General features: G+C 42.6%; 1 protein-coding gene across 5 annotated transcripts in view; it reads left to right on the forward strand.

Annotated features, from left to right (window-relative positions):
• The window catches only part of LOC122799595 (splicing factor SWAP), a 1354031-nt gene that overhangs the window by 949142 nt on the left and 380014 nt on the right, over window positions 1–24875 (forward strand). For all 5 annotated transcript variants that reach the window (XM_044068762.1, XM_044068763.1, XM_044068764.1 and 2 more), the window contains exon 16: window positions 14109–14249. In XM_044068762.1, coding sequence (XP_043924697.1) covers window positions 14109–14249 — 141 coding nt within the window. The remainder of the gene's footprint in view (window positions 1–14108; window positions 14250–24875) is intronic.

The following is a 24875-nucleotide window of genomic DNA, read 5'->3' on the forward strand; positions in this document are numbered from 1 at the left end:
AAGAGTCTCAGAGCTACAGGCATTAATGGCAGTGGAACCTTTTATAATTTTTCATCAGGACAGGGTATCTTTAAGGACAACCCCTACCTTTATGCCAAAGGTGGTATCTAGTGTGGCTCTTAACCAAACCATCCATTTACCAACTTTTTATCCAAACCCCCAGAATAAAGGGGAGAAACTTCTGCATTCTTTGGACATACACAGGCAGCTACTTGGACAAAACAAAGGCTTTCAGGAAAACTGAGCAACTGTTTGTAGCATATGCTGCAGGACCACAGGGCAACGCTATCTCAAAGCAGACTATATGCAAATGGATAAGACACGGTATTTGGTACTGCTACACACAGCATGGAAAATCAGTCCCAAATAACATTTTGCCACATTCCACCAGGGCAACAGCCACTTCAACAGCCTTTCTCAGAGGAGTACATACCAAGGAAATTTTGGAGGCTGCAACTTGGAATTCAGTGCACACCTTTACCAAGCATTACCACCTGCCTTTTTACTCTAAATCCAGAGCAGGATTTGCCACTGCAGTTCTGCAGGGCCTCGTAGCCAATCCTAACTCTTTATAGACCAGCCACCCAACCTCAGCTTTGGGATTCTACCCAAGTGTAATGACTGCAGCAGTGTAACACGATGAACATAGTACAGTTTTGTACCTACCATAAATGTAGATGTTCGAGTGTTCACACTGCTGCAGTCCAGGTTACCCTCCTTCCATCCCCTCTGAACTAGCTGGACTTATCTATACCTTCCTATCCTATACAACCTTTGGGGTGTATTTGCTGGTAACTGAAGGTATTGTTTTTATTGTATATTTTTGATGAGCAGTATGTATTGCCTACCTACTTGGGGGCACCTGACATCTGGGGCAAGAAAAACTGAAGAAAATGGCGTCGGATGCATCTTATATACCCCTGGCGCACTGACGTCAGGGAAGAAGCGACAGCAACCAACGCTGGACCAAGACTTTGGAACTCAGGCCGACCGCGGGACCGCCTGATGGCAGGATAACCCAAGTGTAATGACTGCGGCAGTGTGAACACTCGAACATCTACATTTATGGTAGGTACAAAGCTGTACTTTTTATACCCATGACGTCTTGGAAGAAGAGACAGCAACCAACGCAGGACCCAAGACTTTGTTAATCAGGCCGACTGAGGGCAACCTGCCAGCAGATTACCCAAATGTAATGACTGCAACAGTGAATACACTCTTAACATCTACTTTTATGGTAAGGGTACACAACTGTACTTGTGTCTCTACTGTTTTAGATGCATACTTTGTGTTAACTTTGCATCTGTAAGGATGTCATAAGCTGATTTGCTGAAAAATTTTTACTGACCCTCTGGTTTGCTCTGGAGGGCCAAAAAACTGTGTTACAAAACTATGTACTTTACCAAAGGAGAGATGCAGGCTGAAGTCTTTGACTTAAGTTTCATTTGAGGCCTTTTAGACCTAAACCGAACCGTTTTTGATCCAATAGTGAGCAGCTTCATCAAACCTCTCAACCAGCTGCTTTCTCAGGTTGGGTGGAGGGGCACAACCTGTACTGTTCCTGGTCTTCATTAATGAAAATTGTAATAAATGCATCTTTAACCTCATCTGATTTACTGTTTCAGCTTCATTTTGCTCTATCATTTCAATCAATTAATTGCACCAGGTGCCTGTAGACGTTGTCATTGCCACCTTAAGTATGGCCTTCTCTTAAATGATAGAATACCTCAATAAAATGTGTGTGTGTAATAAGGGTCTGCTTTGTTTCGTTGAATCTTATTTCACTGAATTTCATTTCACCCCGACCACTTTGCTGGAAACTCAATTTACTGAAATCTCATTTCACTGAACTGCAGTTAGTATGTATGGCGTTGTGTAGTGTACTGTAAGGCAAGTAAAAGGTATATGCTTTTTTCCCCACTGTAGTGCCATCCTGGAGTTAGTATATATAGTTGGGGTGGGGCACAGCCCCCACCTTGTTTGTTTTATATTGTATTTTGCCAAAAACTTCAAAACAATACATTTTAAATAGTAGACTTGCATAGTTGTAACACCAATAACTAACTCTCTCCAGAAGACAATATCTACTCAAACTAAGTGGAGGCATACCCACCATAACTATATATACTAACTCCAGGATCGCACTGCAGTGGGGAAAAGCTTGTATACCTTTTGCTTGTGTTACAGTACTCTACACAGTGCCATACATACTAACTGCAATTCAGTGAAATGAGCTTTCAGTAATTTGAGTTTTCACTGAAGTGAACGGGGTGAAATGAAATTCAGTGAAATGAGATTCAACTAAACAAAGTAGACAGTCTAATACATATACATGTCTTTATGTATATGATGTGTTTATACATGGGCATATAGTATATGTAGATGTATATAGATTCAAATGTGTATATACAAACAGTTTTGATAGTATTACTTGCAATGTTTAGATATTTGGCACACTGGTTGTTTTGTGATTGTGCAGAGACAAAGCCAATTAACTTTCAGTTATATTTTTCAAATTATGAGGTATGTAACTTTTTTAATGAGGTAGCTAATGGTAACTGCATCTTGTGATGCATTTTTCCTAGATGATTCACTCTGGAAATGGATCTCATGGAGATTAGACACACTCAATGTCTGTTTTGTTTTAGTATTCAGATTCCATATATACCAGAGGTGGTGAAATATTTGCAGAACTGGATTAACACATTTGTAGAAGTGAAAAAATATTTGTTTTTCGCTGGAAATGCTCTACTGCTACCCCTTGGAACACTCTCACTGGATGGGGGATATTTTTGGCTCCAGAAATGTGATTTTTTTTTTTACTTCAAAATAAGTAGATCAGCTGAAAATACTAAAAAAAATGTAATGTACTACACTTTTACATGTGAGAGGGAAGAAGCTGTGAAGATAGCTTTCCTTTCTGGAAGAGGAGGAAAACAGCAGTGATGGAGATGTTTGGGACTTACTGTGGACCTAGAGTTTGCCCCCACCCCACCCCATTCCAAGGGCATGGGTTTTGCAAGGGACTGTACATGTTTGTGTTTAAGCTGAGGAATAGAACCAAAAACTGAATGCAAGTTACATGAGTCTGATGATATTTTTATTCATTTATCAACTGATGGGTCTCCGATCCGATTTCAGAAACTGCGTGGATGTTTTTACTAGTCAGGGATCCAACTCGCGAACTCCTCCCTTACCCATAATGCCCCACCAGACTAATCTATCTCAGATTTTGTTTGCCATGTATTGCTCAGAAGAGGATCACCTTCTCTCAAGTCTTTGGGTGAAATTTTCAGCATCTTCCAGTTAAGTTTAATCCTGTGAAATTGTATAGCTGTATTTCTTTTTCAGTCTCTCTTATTCCCATTAGTTATAGGTTTCTGTCAGGATATTCTTTTTCTTACTCTCTTATTGTTGAGTACTCTTCACAGTACCATTGTTGGTACTTTTTCTTTCTTCTCCTGTAATTCATTCCTTTCTACTCTTTAGGGGATATTTCTAGTTACCATTGTTGGTTCTTTTTGTGTTCTTAAAGCAAAAGTTTTTTTTTTTATCATCTATTTGAAAAGGCTGATAAATGCACTTCCTGTGGGCATAAGATTCCCAGTTATGCCCACAGGGAAGGACTAAATAGTTTGTGCTATGAGAAGTGACGAAACACAGGATAAGCTGCTGAGAGCAGGCGAATATGTGTGCAAAGGAAGTGAAATTGCTTATGCACTGTTAGAAGCAACAAAAAACATTGGTTTGCTTGGTAAAGTGAGACAAAACAGTGAGGATTTGCTGTAAAAGTAATGGAAATTGGAGAGAGATGTAGGACAGTGCAGTATGACAGTAATGGAGAATGAAATGAATTCTTGCAAACCTCTTGTAAAAGGAAACTGTAGAGAGAAATTACCTCAGAGAAAATAAAAATTAATTTAGCATACATACAAATATAAAACAAGTGAGGCACCACAGGGCTAATCAAAAGGCAGCATAACATTCTGATGAAAATTGTTTAAAACTGACAAGCTACACAAAATGTCAGTTTTTATACATGTTTAGTTGTTACATCCATGTCTAAGGGCTGTGACCAATAAAATAAGTGTTTTCTGTATGTGAAGAAATCTTGGGTGCTGTCATTCTTGTTTGATCACGTTGCAGTATTTTTCTGGTGATGGACATTGTCCTTCAGACTTTCAGGCAAGCTTTATAATATCAAAATAAACTTTAGAATGAATATTAAGAGTGCGCATCAGGCTTTGTAGAAGTCTGTGCTACAAAATTTATCTTTAGAGATCACATTACTGTGATTTTTCACAACCGATAAACTAGACCATATAGTAGTTTTACTCAGTAAATTAGATTAAATTAAAAGTTGCCACATGCTTTACATCATTGCTGCTGCTGTTTGACTATTTTTCATGTTTTATTAAACTGGACTGTGTTTATACATAGGTTTAATATTGTTAAAGCAGCATTCTTTGCAGTATTAAAAGAAAACTAAACAAATAATGTGTATTGACACTGATGCGATTTTGCGATTTTATCCAAATTATGCCTTTAACTTCATACAAAAAATATAACTGATGTTGATATAGCAGATGAAGGGTATAACCTCTTCAGGTCACAATATCTCTACTACTGTCTAAATTAGTGTCTCACACAACAGGTACTCAGCTTGCAAAACAGTTTATTGAATAGAAGTAACAGCTGAAAATTAACACATTTTAAGTGATTGGGGGCAACATACTAAACAGATTTGACCATTTTTCTAAATGTCATGCGAGTTGGAGACAGAGCGTCCCCAAGTAAAAAAGAAGATTTTTCTTGCAACATCTCTCTGCAGTAATGTATCAAATGTATAACGCCATGATTCTCCAAGCTTGAGTACTGTTCTGGCCGCATCCAGAGAGCTGTGTATGTGTAATTTATCTCCTGATGTTGTAGGCTTCAGCTGCACTTGGAACATGAGTGTCCTTTGCTTCAGCAGGTACCTCATTTCTAAGAATATGTCAAAAGGATGTTCTACAAAGATGTGCATATAAAAATGTGAGTTCAAAAGGCGTGTTGAATAACATGAAATGAACTGTTTATGGGTAGTATGGAAGTGAAAAAGACTTGATACCACTTTTTGGGACTGGCCTTCCTTTCTCAGTCCTTGGTCCCAAACTGTGGGAATCTCTCGCCCCATTTTCTGTTCACAAGTAAGAGCCCATTTCAAGATTTTAGGAACATGCAGCTGCCAGGTATGTGGGACATCATACGCTGGGCCAAAGACCATAGGCCTTAAATGTGACATCTGCATCTACAGACCTCAGAACTTCTCTGCCACAGTCGAACATCAGCTTGCTCATTTCACGGCGCGCTTCAGAAGACATCTAAAGGTAAGTACCCCATTGGGGAATTTTTTTTGTTTTCTTCCTTAGGCTCAGGTTGCTGTTGCTCCCTTTTAATTAGCTGATGTCAGCTAGAAAGGGGAAATGTAAGTGCGGCTGTCAGATTCTGCACAAGGATTCGCATGAGTTGTGCTTGTTTTGCTTAGGTCAATCCCACGACCATACGACCTGTACTATTTGCCAGTCGTTCATTCCTAAAACCCTTCACAGTCGTCTGGCAGCCGTCAAATTTTCTGTGGAAAACCAGCGACTTACACAATTAGCATTAGGCACGGATCCAGAGTCTGCCATCGAGGTGGAGGCCAATGTTTCAAGCCCTACTGTATCTGCCCCTCTGCCGGACGTCCCACCAGCTACCAGTCTAGGGGCTGAGGGACGTCCGCAAGAACTTGAGACTTCTGCGGGTACCTTTCTGGAAACCACCTAGGGATCTCCAGTCGGCACGTTTCTGTCAACTTTGGTTGAAGTCGAGGGGGAACCGGGCTTCATTGAACAGCCTGTTACGCAACCAGAATGGGGCTCATCTACCACAGGACAGATAACTGACCCTAGGCCTGTTCTTTCTCTAACTACCATTAAGACAACTACTCTTAAGAGGAAACAAAAACTAAGCACTTTTCTACTCCAGCTGAAGAACAGCCAGACTGGCAGATCTTTTCCCAGTCTTTTGTACAGGCCTTTTTGGCCCTTAGGCCTACAGCTTCACTTGCTCCTACCTTGCCTACTCTCAGTCCCAGGCCTGCTTCTTCCATTTCCCCTACACTTACTCAGGAAGAAGCTTCCTCTTCCTCTTCAGATGAATCTTTGACTTGTACATCCCAACTAGCTTCACCCCCTGGATTACTACTCCCCAGATGAAGACTCCCTGGAAGGAGACTCCCCACCTGAAAATATTTCTTTAGAGGAGACTCTCTCCAAAATGTGAGAGTATTTCAAATGGGAAGCCAAGTAGATGACAGAGGTAAAAAAAGAGGTGCTTTGAGTTCTTCAGATGGAGTCACCCTCTCCCTTTGCTATCCCCCCTATGATTCCACCTTACCTGGGTGCATTTGCCTCAGCCTCTAATACCCCCTAAATTACAGCCCCTGGCACCCAAGCGACTTGACAGGTTTTATAAAGTACCTAATGTCCACAGGTACCCCATCAGGCCACCCATGGGCAGAACCTGCTGTTATTGCAGTGGCCTCATATAAATAATCTAGACAAATTCCCTCTTCCTCCCTTCTGCCATCCGACAAGGACAGTAAAGTCATGGACAGACTGGAAAAAAGATCTGCACATCTTCCAGTCTAGCCTTTAGGACAATCTGTTATCAGACCCACATGGTCAAATACACCGTAGACTTGGTTTTTCAGGCAGCTTCATTATTTCTTCCCTGCCTGAATTACCAAACAAAACACAGGTAGCATCTAAGCTCTCATTAGCAGCACAGGTTGCCAGACACACTATAAAGTGCAGCTATAATGTTGCTGAGGCTTCAGCCAGATCTGCTGCTTCAGCCTCTGTACTGCGCAGATATTCCTGGCTCAGACTTCAGCCACTTCCTGATGATTTTAAAAACATAATTATGGCTGTACTGCTAGACAAATTTATTTTTTGGCAAACAATCTGCTGTACAAAAGCCTTCAGGAAAAAAGTAAAGAGCTCTAGGACCTCAAACGTTTATTGGTTTCACTGGTACCCAGCCAAGCCCACCTTTGTCAGGAAGGCTCCTACCCCCCACCTTCCTCCTCCTCTTCAAGGCACAGGAAAGGATCTAGAAAGGCTACCTCCCCTAGGACAGCATCTTCTCCACTCAGTCCCAGGCAGCCCTTTCCAGACAAACAGTGCTTGACTGCCTCAGCTACTTACCTCTCTCTACCTGCCTCTCTCACTGCCTATCCCTTTGGAAAGAGGTCACCTCAGACCACTGGGTGTTATCAGTAGTGGAAAAAGGGTACTTTATGACCTGGAAGGAAAAACTCCAACCACTAGGCATACCCTTCCGCCAAAAAAAAAAAAAACTACACCTAACCCCTCAGACTGTCTACACCTAACCCCTCAGACTGTCCAAGATCTACTATCACTAGGGACAATAGAAAGGGTATCCTTAGGGCAAGAAGGTTGGGGGTTCTACTCCAGACTTTTCCTGGTACCAAAAAAGGATAGCCCTTGGAGCCCCATTCTGGACTTGTCCCAGTTAAACCCTTTCCTACAGGTCCCTTCATTTGAGATGTTATCCCTCCAAACCCTATTTCCACTACAGCTACCCAGGGCATTCATGGCCACCTTGGACCTGAAGGAGGCATACCTCCATATTCCCATTCACCCAAATTGCAGAATGTATTTACGTTTTGCTATGAACTACTCACACTTTCGGTTTGCTGCCTTGCCCTTTGGTTTATCTACTGCACCAAGGGTCTTCACAAAGTGCCTTGCCCCAGCAGTAGCCTACTGCTAAAGAAGAGGCATACAAATTTATCCTTACCTGGACGACATCCTCATTCTAGCAGAAGAAGAAAATACTCTCAGGACCAACTTTAAAATTCACCATGTCCCTTCTTCAGAGCTTGGAGTTCACTCTCAACCTGGCAAAGTCCTCCTTCACCCCAACTCAAGACCACATCTTCTTGGGCTGCAAGATAAGAACAGACCTGATGAAGGCCTTCCTTCCCCAGGACAAAGTCTACTCCCTAAACAACTTTTTCCAAGAGCTGCTTCTGGTCAGTCACATTTCTGCCAGCAGTTCCACCATCTTCTAGGCCTTATGGCAGCTACACTTCATCATGTGCAGCCTGGCTACGGTTAGCATGGGAAGTTCTAGTGGTACTTGAAAAATGTCTGGTCACAACACAGTTACCCCCTGGAATTTCAGGTGCCCTTCCTATCCTGCCTAAAGACAGAGTTGAGGTGGTGGATCCAATAAGTAAACCTTAATCCACACCTACCTCTGCAACCCACCAAAACTGGTCCAGTTCATGCACACCGATGCCTCGGATGTAGGATGGGGAGGCCACTGTGAATGGCTTCAAGGTACAGGCTCAATGGGAGCCTTCCCTCCAGAAAAAAGCATATCAACATGAGGGTAATGCCTGCTCTCCTCCTAGCCCTACAGACCTTCCTCCATCTAACTCAGGCAGGCCCACTACAAATCTTCACAGACAATGCAACCATGATGTGATAATCAGCAAACAGGGAGGGACCAGATCCTGTTTACTCTGCAGACTTCCAATGCAGGCGTGAGAGTTGGCCATCTAGTACAAGGTCACACTGCAGGCAGTCTACATTCCATCCCAAGACAACCATCAGGCGGATGCTCAAGCAGATCCTTCTCTCAGTATCACGAGTGGATGTTACACAGAGATGTGTTCTTAGACATTGTCCACCAATGGGCACACCACAGATAGATCTGTTTGCCTCCCCTCAGAATAGACAACTGCAGAGGTTCTGTTCCAGAGAACCCTCCCCCACTAGCTTGGAGAGTGGATGCATTTTCGATTTCTTGGAAGGGACTATTCCTTTATGCCTTCCCACTCATTCAGAAAGCCCTACTAAAAATTCAGAAGGACATGCTAAAAATCTTGTTGGTGACCCCATATTGACCAAGGCAACACTGGTTCTCCCTTCTATCTCTAGTCAAGGGCAGTCACCACAAGCTGCCTCAAAAGGTGGACCTGCTCACACAACAAAAGAGATCTCTGATTCACCCACACTTGGAAACACTCAACCTAACACTGTGGGTGATAAACTTCTGATCCCTTTCAGCCACCTATACTCTGAGGACATGCTAGCCATCTTGCAGGAGGCCAGGAAACCCACTGCCAGGCGATTGTATGGTTCTCCATTTGGTGTCTCAAAAGGCAACTGAATCTCTTCCAAGCAGATGTACCACTAGTTCTAGCCTGTGTGTGTGAACTTCTAAAATCAGAACTTTCATACTCTTCAGTGAAAGTCCACTTAATCTGCCATCTCAGCCTGCTTACCTGTGGAGCCTTCCTTCCTTTCCAGACTGGAGGTCAAACTTTTCCTGAAGGGGGTTCTTCACATCAGACCACCGAGGAAACCTATTCCCCCACTTTGGGATTTGAACTACGTACTTGCCAAGCCAGCATTCCAGTTTGCAGTGGCTTTTCCCTGCATTTTGCCCTGCTTTGGTTCTGTCAGCAAATTCAACACTGTAGTGCATTTTCTGTGAACCCTTAGCTCTACCACTTGTCAGGAATTAGGTCACAGAGTTCCAGGGCCTTTACACAGCATCTACACCACTACTGACAAGCATGCATTTTTCTTAACTTTAGATTCTACCCATCTGAAGACCTTGTGTAAGCAAAAGTGCTTTTGAGCATATTCGCTGTGACAGCCGTGGCTGATGCTGGTGATGAGGACACAGACTTCCCAGCATTTCTCACCAGTGACCCTCTGTTTAGGGAGTTCCTCAAAGTAAATCAGTGGCAGAATGCCCCCCTAACCCATATCCTGTAATTAGGTTGTGCTGCCAAAGGCAATCCTCCTGTATAGTCTCTCTGCAGGTGGTTGTCCTCAAGATGGCTGCTGCAATTCCTAGAAAGTTTTGACTGTATTCTCCATTCTTTTGTAACACTTAATCTTACATCTGCATACAAAGGTAGTAAGCTGGTCGCAGATGGCCATTGCAGGTGCTTCCCAGATTAAATAATTCACAAAAGAAAGTGAAGCAGAGAGGCAGTAAAGCAGTACATGTTAGAAATAGAACAAAATGAAACAATGTATAACAAAACCTGAAAGGTGTAATTGGCAGATGCGGCAACCATTGTTAAAGTAATGCACATTTTACAATTTTGCATGATTATATTTCAGGTTTGCATCGTGGTTGAAAGACTGTCCGGTAATGAGAAAAAGAGCAGGGAACTGGTTTCTACTGCTGTCACTGTAATAAAGGTTCCAGCTACCCAGTGCCTCATTGTCCAGCCACCAGATGAGGACTACAGAGCATTGGACGGCTTAAAGAAGCAAGTTTATGCACCTCTGTTTTCCATGGGGGGGGGGGGGTCACTAAAAGTAGGTTTTGCACACCATGAATTTTCAACATGGTCTTGCTTATGAAATCCACCAGACTTTAGGACAGGTTTGGACCACTTAGATATTTTTTTCTGAATAATTTATTTCTTTTAAGGCTGAACCTATATGCATTTGCTACATGATGCCTCCAAAACTTTGACAAGAGCCGCGGGATTTGTCTTTACTGTATTTGGGCATGTGTGGCTCATGTTTACTGTCCTGTTTGGGCATAAAAGAAACATTTATGAATTTGCCTTTCGTGGGCTCGTGTGTTTTCAGGCCAAAGTCAAAACGTATGGAAAACATGGGAGGAGAGAAGGACCGTCATTTCCATGGGCATAACAATTTAAACTATCTCAGTTCCCCTTTTCAATGAGGCAGGGGAACCAGTACAGAAATGTGGCTTAAGTATGACATATAACGGAAGAACCAGCAGTGATCTGGAAGAAACCCACACTCGCAGCAACTTCATAGAGGCCATAGCCCCAGAGGAAGGGATCATCTGCAGTCTTAGAGTAACTGTAGCCAATCTGCAGGCAGCAGCAGCAATCCTGAGGCTTTGACTTTACTTTCTGGAGGCAGTTAGGGACTGTCCCTCCAATGTCTTGTATGGCAATCGCATACAAGACCGGTGGGTTCAGACGGTAGTTTTCAGAGTTTACAAGCCCCTTCCCCTCATGATCACCTCCACAGGCATTATTACTTTGCCTGATGTCACAGTCTCCTTAAAAAATAATTTGGAATTGGAATGCCCTAGCTAACCAACAAGGATCAGGATTTTATCCCAAGTTTGTTTTGTCAGCAGAAAAAAGAAAAAAATGGTGGTGGGGGGGGGGGGGCATGTACTTTAGGCTGATAGTAGACATAGATGGCCTAAACAACAGCATCCCCATAGAAGTATTTGCATGGTGTGACAGTACAGTCAGTTTTTTCCATTGAAACTAGATGTTATGTTTTGACCTCCAGGTTGCATGCCTCCTTAGCAGTCTTGCCAAAGGGACTAAGAGGTTTCTTCATGTCTCAGTAGGTATAAGTCATAATTCATTCAGGACTGTTCATTTGCCCTTAGTTTAGCCCCCATGGTATTCACCACCAGAGGCTGCAAGGATCCAGTCTTTCTGTTTCTTGACTACCATTTTTTAGCTGCACCGTCAGCTCAGGCTTTAATATGTGTGGGATCTCGGATCTCTTTATTCCACTGTGTAAGAATAAGAGTGAACCTTGTAGAGGTGTTCCTCCCATCTGCTTGCATTCATTGGCTGCAGCTTGAATTCTGTATCTTGTTGAAGAGAACACATCTTCACTGGACAGGATAGGCTATCTTCAAGCTACTGAACTCTGAGAATAATTCTGCCCATCTGTACTTCAAAGCGGTACAGTACCAATGGTGATGTGTGCCAGATACCATATGCAGATGCTACAATAGAGGTTACAAACCCAGGCATCTCGCATTTCATATCAACCGTTTGGCCTTGCAAGGATTTCAGAAGTCTGCAGTGTGCATCTGAGGACTTGGATGAGGGAACCCTCTTGTAATCAACTAGTCTAAACCCAGCAGCTACCATGAGTATCTCAGCCTCAAGGAAGATGGTTAAAGGTGTCTGGACTTCTTCCTAGGCAACAGCACTGCACATCATCATTTTGGACAATTGGGCCAGTCCTCCAGATCCTTCAGGCCTTCTATGACTCATTCCCCAAAAGTGTTAGTCATTTCACTGCAGAAACAAGTTGGTGGTTTGGCATGTCAGCATATGGGGAGGATTCCATCTCATATCCTTTCATTGAGAAGCCATGAGAGAATATAAGAATGGGGTAAGCCACAAACTGCTTTCTGGTAATCAAACACACAACAACTGAAGCCACTCACTAGAGTACAAGCCCAACTACTGTTCACTGATGCCTCACCAGTGGTTCAATAGCCCCTCAGTGGCTTGGACATTTTTCCAGTATAGGGACAGGCACTGTTCTAATCTGTTTGCTTCTCTGACCAATTCCACATTCAGGAAGGGGGCCAAGAATTCTGCAGGTCAGAAATCATCCTCCGGTCATATCTACACTTCTCACTCATGTCCTCTTTTGAGAATGATCATCCAGAAAGCCAGACAGCACTCCAGAGTTATTCACATAGCTCCATTTTGACTTTGTCAGATATGATTCACCATTTCTCCTGCCTTAATTTTGGGAGAAGCCCCTACTGTTGCACCCATTCGGAGACCATCCTGACTTGCCTATCAGTCAGGTTGCAGTCAAACATTTAGTCTGTTCAGCTAACAGTATTTCTTTTCTAATTCCATTAGTGGTTATCACTGTACCCTTTTATAACTGTTCAAATGTTCATTGCTGAAGTCCAGTACCTGCAAGACTTTAAATAATTAGTTGACCCCTTTTTTCTTCTTGGGCCACTGATGAGGAAAGCAACCCTTTATTGGCTCTTATTCCAACTATACTTTTGATTTCAGACTTATTTCTCTATCAGAGTATAGTTTGCTGCATTAGTATATTCTCATGAGGGCCGTATTTCCTCATTGTTGGCCTTTTTGTAAGTTTATAAAGCCATCCACAAGTCACGTCTTACTGAAACCACCCTTAACAGATGCAGTACCACCCAAGGGAAGGCATTTTCTGGTAGCTTTTATTTCTTACAGAAGAATTTTGGATATGTACGTCCAATTTGAATATTTATTTGTTGTCCAGAAGCGATGAAGCTGAGTTGGATGATACCAGAAGTAGATACCAAATCTGACTTCAGTTGCTGTATATATGTTCCCAAGTTCTTCTGCCGCAGTCTAGTCAGTGAGTGTTTTTTTTTCCTTGCATTGACATTCACTAACATGAGGTTCTGAGTTGAGAGGACAGTTTATCTGCAGAATTAGCCATTTTTTCATCAAAACAAGAAAGAATATTTCTAGGCTTAATTTATCCATTAAATTTTCTAATTAATGGTTTCCATTTGTGTGCAAGTAGAGTAAGCCCTCTTACTCCTTTTCCAAAGGCTTATTCTGACAGAGTAATTATTACATCTTCATCTGTTTCCCAGAATGCTGCTGTAAATGATTGAGTAATGACTGCTTACTCTTCTGTCAACATTTATCCAAAGTAGTTTAAGCTGGATATGCTGTCTAGGTCCATACCTTCCTTTGGGGCCCCATTTGTAAATGGTGTGTTCCTGTAAGGGAGGCAGCTCAGGAGGGTTAACTTTTGGTCCCTGCCCTGTTGTTGTGGAGGTCGAATATCTTCTTATTGAATATGAATGTTTTATATTTGCTGTACCAGTAGATTTTGAAAAGCAGGTCCATCCTCTGTAGTACTGCTTCCTGCCTTCAGTGTAGTTTGCACTTAGTTTTCCATGTGTTTGGCACTTTATACATTTCCTGTACAATCTTGTAGGGTCAGGTACTGTAGAGTATTATGGGATTGGGGGTATAGAGTAAGGCAGTCTGGAAAGGTTTTACCTGCTGAGTGGTCCTAACACCTGTCTTCCTTGGCCTAATGCACAAAATGGAATTGGTTTTTGATGTTTGCTGTTATACCAAGTGCAAAACTTTCATCTCTTTGCCTTTAAGCACTTAAAAGGGTTATGCCTCAATTATTGTAGGTACCAGAATGCATATGTTCAGTAAGACTTGCTAGAATAGCCGTTTTAGAACAGTGTGTACTATGCAGTTATACTCCAGCAGTTCACAATTCTGTTTACATAATTTGTTTGTCTAGGTCACGGTCCAGGTCACCGAGTAAGAAGAGAACACGTTCTGTGGAAAGACGACATGAAGAGAAGGAAAGACTCCGAAATATGCCATCTTCATACCGTACTGGCAACAGTCCAGTCCGCAGTAAAAAGCACTCACGGTCAAGGTCAGTTTTGTTGTTCTGAGTATTTAAATTGCATCCAGCGGATGACTTCAGGCATTTTAAGAATCCATCACTAACCCTTTCTGGAGCCATTTATGACTAAATGGGTTAATTCCACTTAAAATAAGTCCAGCACTCCTTGCACTCATAATTTAAATGTATTTTTGTTTTTACTTTGTTAAATTTCATCAGTACTTTGGGTGCTAAAAGTCATTACTACAACTTTCCTGGCATACCACGAATGTGATTTATTGAATGTTATTACTGTGTACGTTGCTTCTGTAGTGTATTGGCGAAACTGTTAATGTCTGAAAAAAATTATCAAGAAGCATAGAAAGGAAATTAAAGCAGAGAATCCTGTCAGCATAGTTCCAGTGCATGTAAACCAGCACCTAAGAGAGGGTTTTGAGTTTGTAGTATGTGCTATAGTGTGTATGTATGTATGTGTGTGTGTGTGTGTGTGTGTGTGTGTGTGTGTGTGTGTGTGTGTATATATGTGTGTGTGTGTGTGTATATATATATGTATATATATATATATATATATATATATATATATGTGTGTGTGTGTGTGTGTGTATATATATATGTATGTATAGATATATATATATGTGTGTGTGTATGAGTGTGTGTATGTTTATTTATATATATGTATATGTATATATATATATGTATATATATATATATATATATATATATGTATCAGCTTTATTGACCTGAATTTGCCCATTACAGACTTTAAAAAGAAAAAAGCCATGGACATTCAGAATTGCCATATAGCTGAAACACCTGGTGATTTTGTGGGGTCATTTGCATATATACCATGATGCCTCTAATACAAGAGTTTTCAAGGCATCACACAGTGAAAAGTCCAGCTTGGCTAGATTTTTTTTATATACTGATTAGTTGTTCTGTGTGACCTTGGTACTCATTGTTTTGGAGTCCTAATGGAGGTGGTAACTCCTAGATCCTTTTTGTTGTTTATCCCGTCTGAACCAGCAAAGCTAGTACTCCAGCCTAGAACCTCTCAAACTTTCTTTCCCACAGTGCACCTATCCTCGCTAGACTAGCTGCTATCAGATCTTGTTTGAGACCATCTTGCTTAGACTTGGTCAGCAACTGTGCAGCTAAGTGCTACACTGCTTTCGTACAGTTTAATATTTGCTAACAATTTTGTCCTTGCTATCTTTCTGTTAGACTTTTGACACTGTTTGGACAGCAATTTTTCCTTCTATCTAAACTTGTAGATAGAGTAGCTTCATTGACTTTGTGTTCAACAGCTCTAGCCTTTGGGTAAATGTATCCCTGCTAATAGTTCTATAACATAACCTGTATAATTAGAAAGTAGGAAAGTGTGTGTGTTTTTTCTTTGTTACTCTAGTCAGTTGGTGTGTGTACTGTCTCCTTAATGATTTGTGTTTATTTCCATTTGAAATGGATGAGACAGAAGTGAAGAGAGACCCCCATATGTCATGATTTGTGTGTGTACTGCCTCACTGTGGAACATCTGAATGTGGTATGCAAGTCTTTTGGGTAGAGAGCCTGTCAAGATTGGAAAAATTAATTGGTTGTTAAAGGTGTACCTCCTGATTCTAAGGGAGACTAGACCAGAAAAGCTGCAGAGACTAGTAGTACCAGGAAAAGGGGGGGGCACAAAAGGAAGGCCGATAAAGAGACTCTATCAGTCTCCAAAGTTTCAATGCTAGATGTGTAGCCATAACATCTCTGTAGTTAGCTTGTTGAGCTGGTTGCTTTGAGTGATAAGTGCCTCTTTGGGGGACTTTTTATGATTTTTGTTTGTGTATTATTGTATGTTGTATTGTACTTTGCACATTGCTGTTTGTTTTTTTGTTTTTTTATTTATTTTTTTTCTTGGGAGATTTTTCCAAGTTCAGTAATGATATCTGAGAAAATCATTGCCAGTTATACCTGTGATTAAGATATCTCACTGAATGATTTCCACTTTCTGTGCTTGTCCTTCATAGAGGGCCACTCAGTTCTGTTTTACAAGAGGTGCTAATATTTCAGGAATAAAATTGCTTCATGGGTTAATAATCTTAGTGCATTTGAGGAACACCAAAAGTTCCTTTGTCAACCAAGGCATGACAATTGGGTCAGCAGTGTTGTAGAAGGTTTAATGACTCTAGAGGCTATCCAGCTTCAATGACCGCTAAACAGCAATTCTCAGGAACTGGCTGTTGGCCAGCATGTTGCATGTGCTGTGAAAGAAGCTGCTTCCTTGCTGGATCTCTCTTCTGTTTTTATTCAAGCACCAGTAGCTTCCAGTATAGTCAGGAACTGTTTCAGCCTTTAATCAACCTTTCAAGTCAGCAAACCTTCTGTGGTATTTTTTTGATAAAGCAGGCAGCATGCTCAGGCACATTTATTCCCCAGATGCATATTTTGGGTTTGTTTGGTTATAGGTACTTCACAGAAGAATTTATGGTACCATGGCTAAAGCTCACTTCCCACTCTGCTGAGCAGTCCACTTTGTATTGCAACTGCCTAACAGGAAAATTGACTTCTCCTGTAGCACTGTCTTATAATTTACAAAGAATAAAAGTTTGTGTACTTCTGTCTGATTCCCCTGTGGACGTGAGATTAACAGTAAAACATAAGTTTGTATCTGTCTGTCTTCCAGAAAATGTTTCCTTCAACAAGACTGTTAGAGTGAAAAAAAGAAATAACTCTTTAAACTGTCCTTTCTGCCTGTCAGCCATAAGTCCTACCACAATAAACCAGACCTATTTTTCCTTGATGGGGACAGAAGAATTATGGGGTACCATCATCCAAGCAGCCGTCAGGGTTTTGACCACATAGGGCCCTATCTCCTCTGCTCCCCTTAACAGCTTTTTGCATACCTGTAGATGTGAGGGAATGCCCATTTCCTGTGCATACATCTTGAAGGTTGTGATGTACTTGGCTTATCAGGAACCAAGCAGACATCCCATCTGTTGCTGCATGCAGAATGCCTTTCCTTTGATAGGAGGAAGCATTGCAGCAATGCAGCCCACATTCCAGACTTTTCCATTACTTATTCGAAGGCCAGTAAGTCTTATGCCTTTCCACTGCCTTTCCTCATGGCACATTTCTTTCTCCAGGAAAGGCCATACCACTCATTTCCAGAGTAAATTTGTGGCTGCCCATCACTTGAGATTACCCATACTTCAAAAAATAATCAAACTCTGGTCGTAGTCAAAACTTTGTTTTTCTACATGGTAGAGGTAGACAAGTAGGGAGCATTTTAAGTGGGAGTCAAGAAGATGTTCACTTTCTATAAAAGGCACGCCAATCTACTGAGTAGTAACAAGGACAAGCCAGTGACCTTTTCTCCTTTTTTTCAGGTATTTGAATGTACTTCCCTTAGAGGTACATGGCTAGGTTTTGCCTTGTATAGGAGGAAGTGAAGTACCTGTACAAAATTCCAAATAATACTTGACCAAGTGATAGGGAAAGCAAAGTACTGGACAGGTTATCAAGAAAATGTATATTCTGACCAATTTGAGCCCTCAACTACTAATCATTAAGCCACAGTGGTACACTCAAGTAGATGGAAGAGATGGGAGACCATAGCTGAAGTGACCCTGCTGGGAGGAGGGGTGGATATAGCTCATTTATTGATCATCAGACATGTTATCAAGTGTGACTGTGTTATCTCCAATGTTTCAGCCAGGGCAGCTGCTTCTGGCACAGTCCTCAGGTGGCATGACTGGTAAAGAATCTAGCTTCTTCTAGGGGGTGTCTTAACTGTTTTCTAAGGTAAATTAACTCATTCCCTCCAATGGAGAAAGTTTACAGTGCATCTTCCAGTGGGTGGAGCTTAAGTATTTTGATAGAATCAAATTATGTCCTCACATTTGAAACAAATGATCCGTGCCTGTCAGCCTCTTAGTGCAGGAAATCTTGATGAAGTCTAAAATAATAGGGGGGGGGGGGGCAAAGGCCCAGAAATAGGGACAGATTTTAAATGTTACTCTTATAAACTTAGAAATTTGCTAGAATATCAGGATTTGTGTTGGCATGCATTTTCTGAAGGATATGAAGTATGAACGTTAAATGTATGTTATTTAGTGACTTTAATCCTTAGTAATTCGTCAGAAAAAGTAAAAGGCTATGAGGCACAGATCAAAAATGTAAGGGAAAAATCTGGACATTCTGAGAAAATTTGAAAGGTGTGAAATATTCATATCTCTGGAACCATAGGGGTTACTAAAAAAGTGTAAATGGCAATCTCTTTAGGACAAACTTATAATGGTAGTATTCTCTGTGTTCTCAGTCTTAAACTGGATTTTTTTACATCACAGTAATCACAGGACCTATTAAGTACTTAATTAAGTCTTAACCAAATTTTGAGGAGGCTCCAAATGAGCCGGAGAAGCACGAGATGGTCGTTTTGTAGTCTTGTCGGTTTTAGAGGAAGGGGACCTACTTGAAGAAGTGATCTGTAGAGCCTCATCAGAGGAAGATTTCAGGACTCCTTTGAGAATCAGCTTGATGTCCTTCAAGGATGCATCTGCAGTCCTTACATATGGGTTGTCCTGCCTCAGGCAGCCCTTCGGTCGGCCGGATTCCAAAGTCTGGGTCTGGCGTCGGCTGATGTCGCCCTTTCCCCGACGTCACAGCGCCTGGGGTATAAAAGCGTCAGCCGACGCCATCTTCCTCAGTCTTTCTTGCCACGTGGTGCCCGAAGCAGAAGCAGTTCGCAAGTGCCGGTCGGCCAGCTCCTGTAAGTTCAGCTACCGAAGACTTCAAAAGCTAAGTACCCCGTTGGGGACTCTTTCTTGCCTCAGCCGATGTCAGATAGTTAATAATTGCTTAACTTGTGGGAAACGAATACCTCATAAGGATTTCCACTCTTACTGCCTCCCCTGCCTAGGCCCAGACCACGACGTCTCGGCCTGTTCAGCCTGTGCTTCCTTCAATCGACGCACTCTTAGGCATCGGGCGGAGTTTGCAGAGGAATTTTTTGGGGCTAGTTTCTGTTACAATATGCCGTCAGAGACTCCGACTTCTCATTTAACCAAAAAACGGAAGGACAAGGACCGACACGCGGCCCGTGGTTTCGGCTGAAACTACGCCTAGGCCTACCGCGAGTGTCTCTGTTTCGGCTGACACTGAGTCCTTGGTACTTCCGACCGTCGAAACCGCACAAACGACAACCTCGGCCCTGGAGGCCGCTTCTGAGTCTGTTATAGAATTTCCTTCAGAAACCGGTGTTCAAGAAACATCCGACACCATTTCTCTAGACAAAACTACGCCAGCACCATGTCCATTAAGGCATTCACAAGGGCTAAAGCTGCTAAACAGCCAAAATCTTTGCCTCCCAAGGCTATTCCTCAGGGATCCACTACAGGTTCACAGATTCTAAGCTTAGCTGAGGACCTTATTTCCTTAATTAGGGGCTCTCAGCCACATCCGGACAGGGGCTCTCAACCTCCTCTAGACAAAAGGCCCAGGGTTGAGCCCACTGATCCCCACTCCTCTGAGGCCTCAGATGGCTCTGCTCTATCGGACTACCAGGAGGAGGCCTTTTCAGCCTACGAGGATTCTGATGCAGAGGAATCTATTCCCTCTGCCTCCCCTCCTGAAGAGCTGTCCTTTGGGGAGACCCTTCACTCCATGAGAGAGCATTTCAAATGGCAGGGCCAGGAATTCTCTGATTCCAGGAAGAGATTAAGGACTTTTTTGCATTTACCTCAGCATAGACCTTTGGCTATTCCTCCTGTTTTGAATGTCATTGATGATGTGTACTCCGAGTCTAGCATAACCCCTGACACCCTTCCTCCGGCTCCTGTCAAGCCCGATAGGTACTACAGGGTCCTGGACTCGCATCATTTCCTTTACAAGGCCCCCTCTGCTGATCCAGAAACTATTTCCCAGGGCCCTAAAGGGGTTACAACTGCCACTACTAAAAATCCACTCCCCTCTGAAAGGAAGTCCAGGGCTTTAGAGAGATGGGGTAAAAAAGTGTATACTTCTGCCACTCTTTCTGTGAGGGCATTAAATTGTCAATTCCATATGATACAGTACCAAGAGTATTTGTTAGATGAATTGCATAAAAAACTGTCTTCACCTGAACCCCTAGATCGCAAATCACTTCAGGATCTGGTACATAACTCCCAACAGGTTAGCAACCATTTCTTGCAGTGTGGTTATGACGCATTGGAAGCTTCATGTAGGTCAGCAATGACGGGTGCAGTCATACGTAGGCATGCTTGGCTGAAGGAACAATCTCTGCCAGACCATGTTAAAGCAAAGCTTCTGGATGCTACACTGGAAAAGCAAACGTTATTTGGCTCCACTGCTCAGGAGGTCTTAAAGAAATTTGAGGAAAAGGCAAAATCTGTACAAACAGTCAAAGATTTTCTCCAAGTCCAACCACCAAGATTCAGCAGAAATTGGCCTTCTAAGAATTGGTCCTTTCCAGACACAGAGAGATTTCAAAGAGGCAAGAACAGGCGTGCCAGAGGTAGAGGGCAAGCTAGAGGCTCCTACAGAGGACGTCAATGGCAGCCTCCTAACCAGAGAGGTAGTGCAGGACCTACAACTGCTGCACAAGGACAGACTCAATGACTTTACCTTTACCCCGCCAACTAGGGCTCAATTGGAAGCACCTTTGGGTGGAAAGCTTTCTTTATTCTCAGAAAATTGGCACAGTATTACAAGGGACAAATGGACACTGCAAATAATAGACAAAGGATACAGGTTCCATTTTCACACATTACCAAAAAGAAAAGGCATGCCAAACCTGCCACCGAATCAAAGGGCAGAGGCTTTGAAACAAATCTCCAACCTAATGCAAATGAAAGCTATGGAAAAGGTTCCTCTTTCAGAACAAGGCCAAGGATTTTATTCCAAACTATTCCTTGTCCCAAGAAAAGAAAAACAATGGAGGCCTATTCTCGACTTGTCCACACTGAATACTTATCTCAGTGTGCCAAAATTCAAAATGCTGACTCTACAGCAGCTCCTTCCCATGCTGGGCAAGGGGTCTTGGCTGGTAACTCTAGACCTCAAGGAGGCATACCTGCATGTCCCTATCAGACAAAGTTGCAGAAGACACCTCAGATTTCTTGCAGGTTCAGAGCATTATCAATTCTCAGCATTGCCCTTTGGCTTATCTACTGCACCCAGAGTATTCACGAAATGCCTGGCATCGGTAATTGCACACTGCAGACTTTAGGGGATTCAAATGTACTCATATCTAAACGACTGCCTTATACAAGCGGACAGCCAACAAACCTTGGCAAAACACTTGAATTATGCCATCCACCTACTTCAGGCCTTGGGATACACAGTCAGCATTCACAAATCAAGACTTGTTCCATCCCAAATAATAACGTTTCTGGGTGCGAAACTAGATACAACAACCCAAATGGCTTTTCTCTCAGAAGAAAAACAAAGACAACTACCGGATTATTTCGAAAATCTGACAAAACAAACTCAGCTGACTGCAAGGAAAATCCTGCAGGCCCTGAGTTACATGGCATCTTGCATTCTTCTAATTCCACAAGCAAGGCTGCATATGAGGAAACTACAATGGTACCTAAGGAGTCTATGGTCTCAGCACAGTCACAGCCTAGAAGCTTTGATGCCACTCATTCCATGCCTTCAAAAGGAATTTCTGTGGTGGGCTCAAGCAAGCCAGTCAAACAGGGGTCTGCCTTTCAGCAAACCAATAACCAGCCAAACCATTACAACGGACGCTTCAGACCATGGATGGGGAGCACACATGGAGGGCAGATGCATTCAAGGACTATGGTCACAGAAAGAACTGCGCATGCACATAAACCAAAAGGAAATGCTGGCAGTGATACATGCAGTCGAGGCCTTCAAACACTTTCTGCATCAAGGCCACCTGCTAATAAGGACAGACAATACCACAGTTTGTGGTACATAAACAAGCAAGGAGGTACCCATTCCTACCCTCTTTGCAGGCTGGCAATGAATCTTTGGGAACTTTCCCTAAAACTCAATATAGAGCTGCAATCCCAGTTTGTGCCAGGAAAAGACAATATACTGGCGGACAGCCTAAGCAGAAATATCATGGATCCACACGAATGGATGCTGCACCCAGACATCTTCCTTCAGATAACACAATCATGGGGGAGGCCGGACATAGATCTTTTTGCCTCCCACCACAACCATCAGCTGAAGAAATTCTGCTCAAGGACATACAACCCACAAGCATGGAAAGTGAACGCCCTCTCTTTCAGCTGGAGGACTCTGACAGTGTATGCATTTCCTCCTCTTCCATTAATGACCAAGGTCTTACTGAAGATCAGGACAGAGCAGCCAAAAGTGATTCTGATAGCTCCGGACTGGCCAAGACAGCACTGGTACCCACTGTTAAAGAGCATGTCACGCACGAAACCATGGCCTCTACCACAATGGCCACTTCTTCTGACACAGCACAATTACAAAACTTTGCACTCCAGCCTGAAAACCTTGCAGCTGACAGCCTGGAAAATACCTTGACTCCTCACCAGGATAAGCTATCCAAGAGAGTGAAGGATATCATCATGGAAGCTCGCCGTCCTTCCACAAGAAAGGCATATTCAGCAAAATGGAAAAGATTTCGCACTTGGAGCACCACAAAGGGCCTAGATGCGACAGTGATGAACATGGCACATATCCTGGAATACTTAGCAGAAATGCTCCACAATGGCCTTTCCTACTCTTCCATAAAAATTCATGCTTCAGCAATTTCAGCAGAATACAATACTGATCCACCTGTCTTCTCTCATCCTCTCCTAAGACAGTTTTTAAGAGGAATTAAAAACATCAATCCTCCAAGGAAGCCACCAGTGCCTACATGGGACCTTAACTTCATGTTGGAAAAATTAACTCTGCCTCCCTTTGAACCAGCAGCATCTTCAGAACTACAGTTCCTGTCTTGGAAGACTGCCTTCTTTCTGGCCATAACCTCAGCAAGAAGAGTATCTGAGTTGCAAGCCCTCATGGCAGTACAACCATTTCTTATCTTTCATCAGGACAGAGTCTCATTGAGAACCAATCCTTCATTCATGCCAAAGGTGGTGTCCAGGGTTTCACTGAACCAAGCTATTCACCTGCCTACCTTCTTTCCAAATCCACAAAACAAAGGGGAGAAACTTCTGCATACCCTGGACATTCACAGACAGTTGCGCTACTACTTGGACAGAACTAAGGCTTACAGAAAAAATGACCAGCTGTTGGTAGCATATGCTGCTGGTGTACAAGGAAAAGCAATTTCCAAACAGACAATTTCAAAATGGATAGGGAATTGCATTCGATTCTGTTACTCTTTTCATGGCAAAACTGTGCCAGCTAACATCAGACCTCATTCCACCAGAGCCACAGCCACCTCCACAGCCTTCTTAAGAGGGGTGGCTACCAAGGACATTTTAGAAGCTGCTACATGGAGCTCCGTGCATACATTTTCCAAGCATTACAACTTACCTTTATATTCCAGATCCAGAGCAGGCTTTGCTACGGCAGTCCTGCAGGGCATTTTAGCTACACCATCCTTTTCTTAGATCCTACCACCCCCAGATTGGCTATGGTATTCTACCCATATGTAAGGACTGCAGATGCATCCTTGAAGGACATAGTACAGTTTTGTACCTACCATAAATGTAGATGTCAGATAGGTATGCATCTGCAGTCAGGTTTTCCCTCCCTCCTTCCCCTCAGTGGGATTACTTGGGTGCTTATCCCCCTCATAGCTAGCTGGGGTTATCTATTATGGTGTATTTGTTTTATATTTCTATGCATGTTTGAAAATTATTGCATTTCTCCAAATTTAGCCTTCCTTAGAGGGCACCTGGCATCTGGGGCAAGAAAAACTGAGGAAGATGGCGTCGGCTGACGCTTTTATACCCCAGGCGCTGTGACGTCGGGGAAAGGGCGACATCAGCCGACGCCAGACCCAGACTTTGGAATCCGGCCGACCGAAGGGCTGCCTGAGGCAGGACAACCCATATGTAAGGACTGCAGATGCATACCTATCGGACATCTACATTTATGGTAGGTACAAAACTGTACTTTCTTTCTTTCCTGCAAGACACGGGAGCTGAAGGAATGACAGAATGTGCAAGTCTCTTGGAGGTGAATGACCCCCAAGCAATAAACACAAATGTTATGCCCATCAGTGATGGACATCTTTTGAGAACATTTCTGGCACTTTTTAAAATCCGAAGGCTTAGGTTTCTTCTTTCTACTTTCCTTTGAAATTTTAAGAAGAAAACTGCACTAGTATATCAACAAATAGTAAAGCCTAAATCACAGCTGTATAAGAAAACTAACACACACAAAAATATTTAAATTTTTAGATAGACACTATAAAACAGCACATCTAATAAGAAAAAAAAAGAACAAAGGGAACAGCTCTGCCCTCTAACTTATACTGCCCTAGTAGAGCTGTAAATGTGATAGACACAGAACAGGTACTTAGTTCTCTAATTAAAACAAGCTAATATATGCAGAAAGGGGAATACACACACTAACTTATTCTGCTGTAACCACTAACTACACAACTACAAAAAATTGATGGCAAATATAGAAAAAGGCCTAGCGACTAACGACGGCCAACGAACAACTACACAGTAGCAAGATTAAAACTACAGAAGAACAACTAACTAAACTGCTAAC

This window comes from Protopterus annectens, chromosome 4.part0 (genome assembly GCF_019279795.1).
Source record: "Protopterus annectens isolate FY-2018-M chromosome 4.part0, PAN1.0, whole genome shotgun sequence".
NCBI classification, from domain to species: domain Eukaryota; kingdom Metazoa; phylum Chordata; order Ceratodontiformes; family Protopteridae; genus Protopterus; species Protopterus annectens.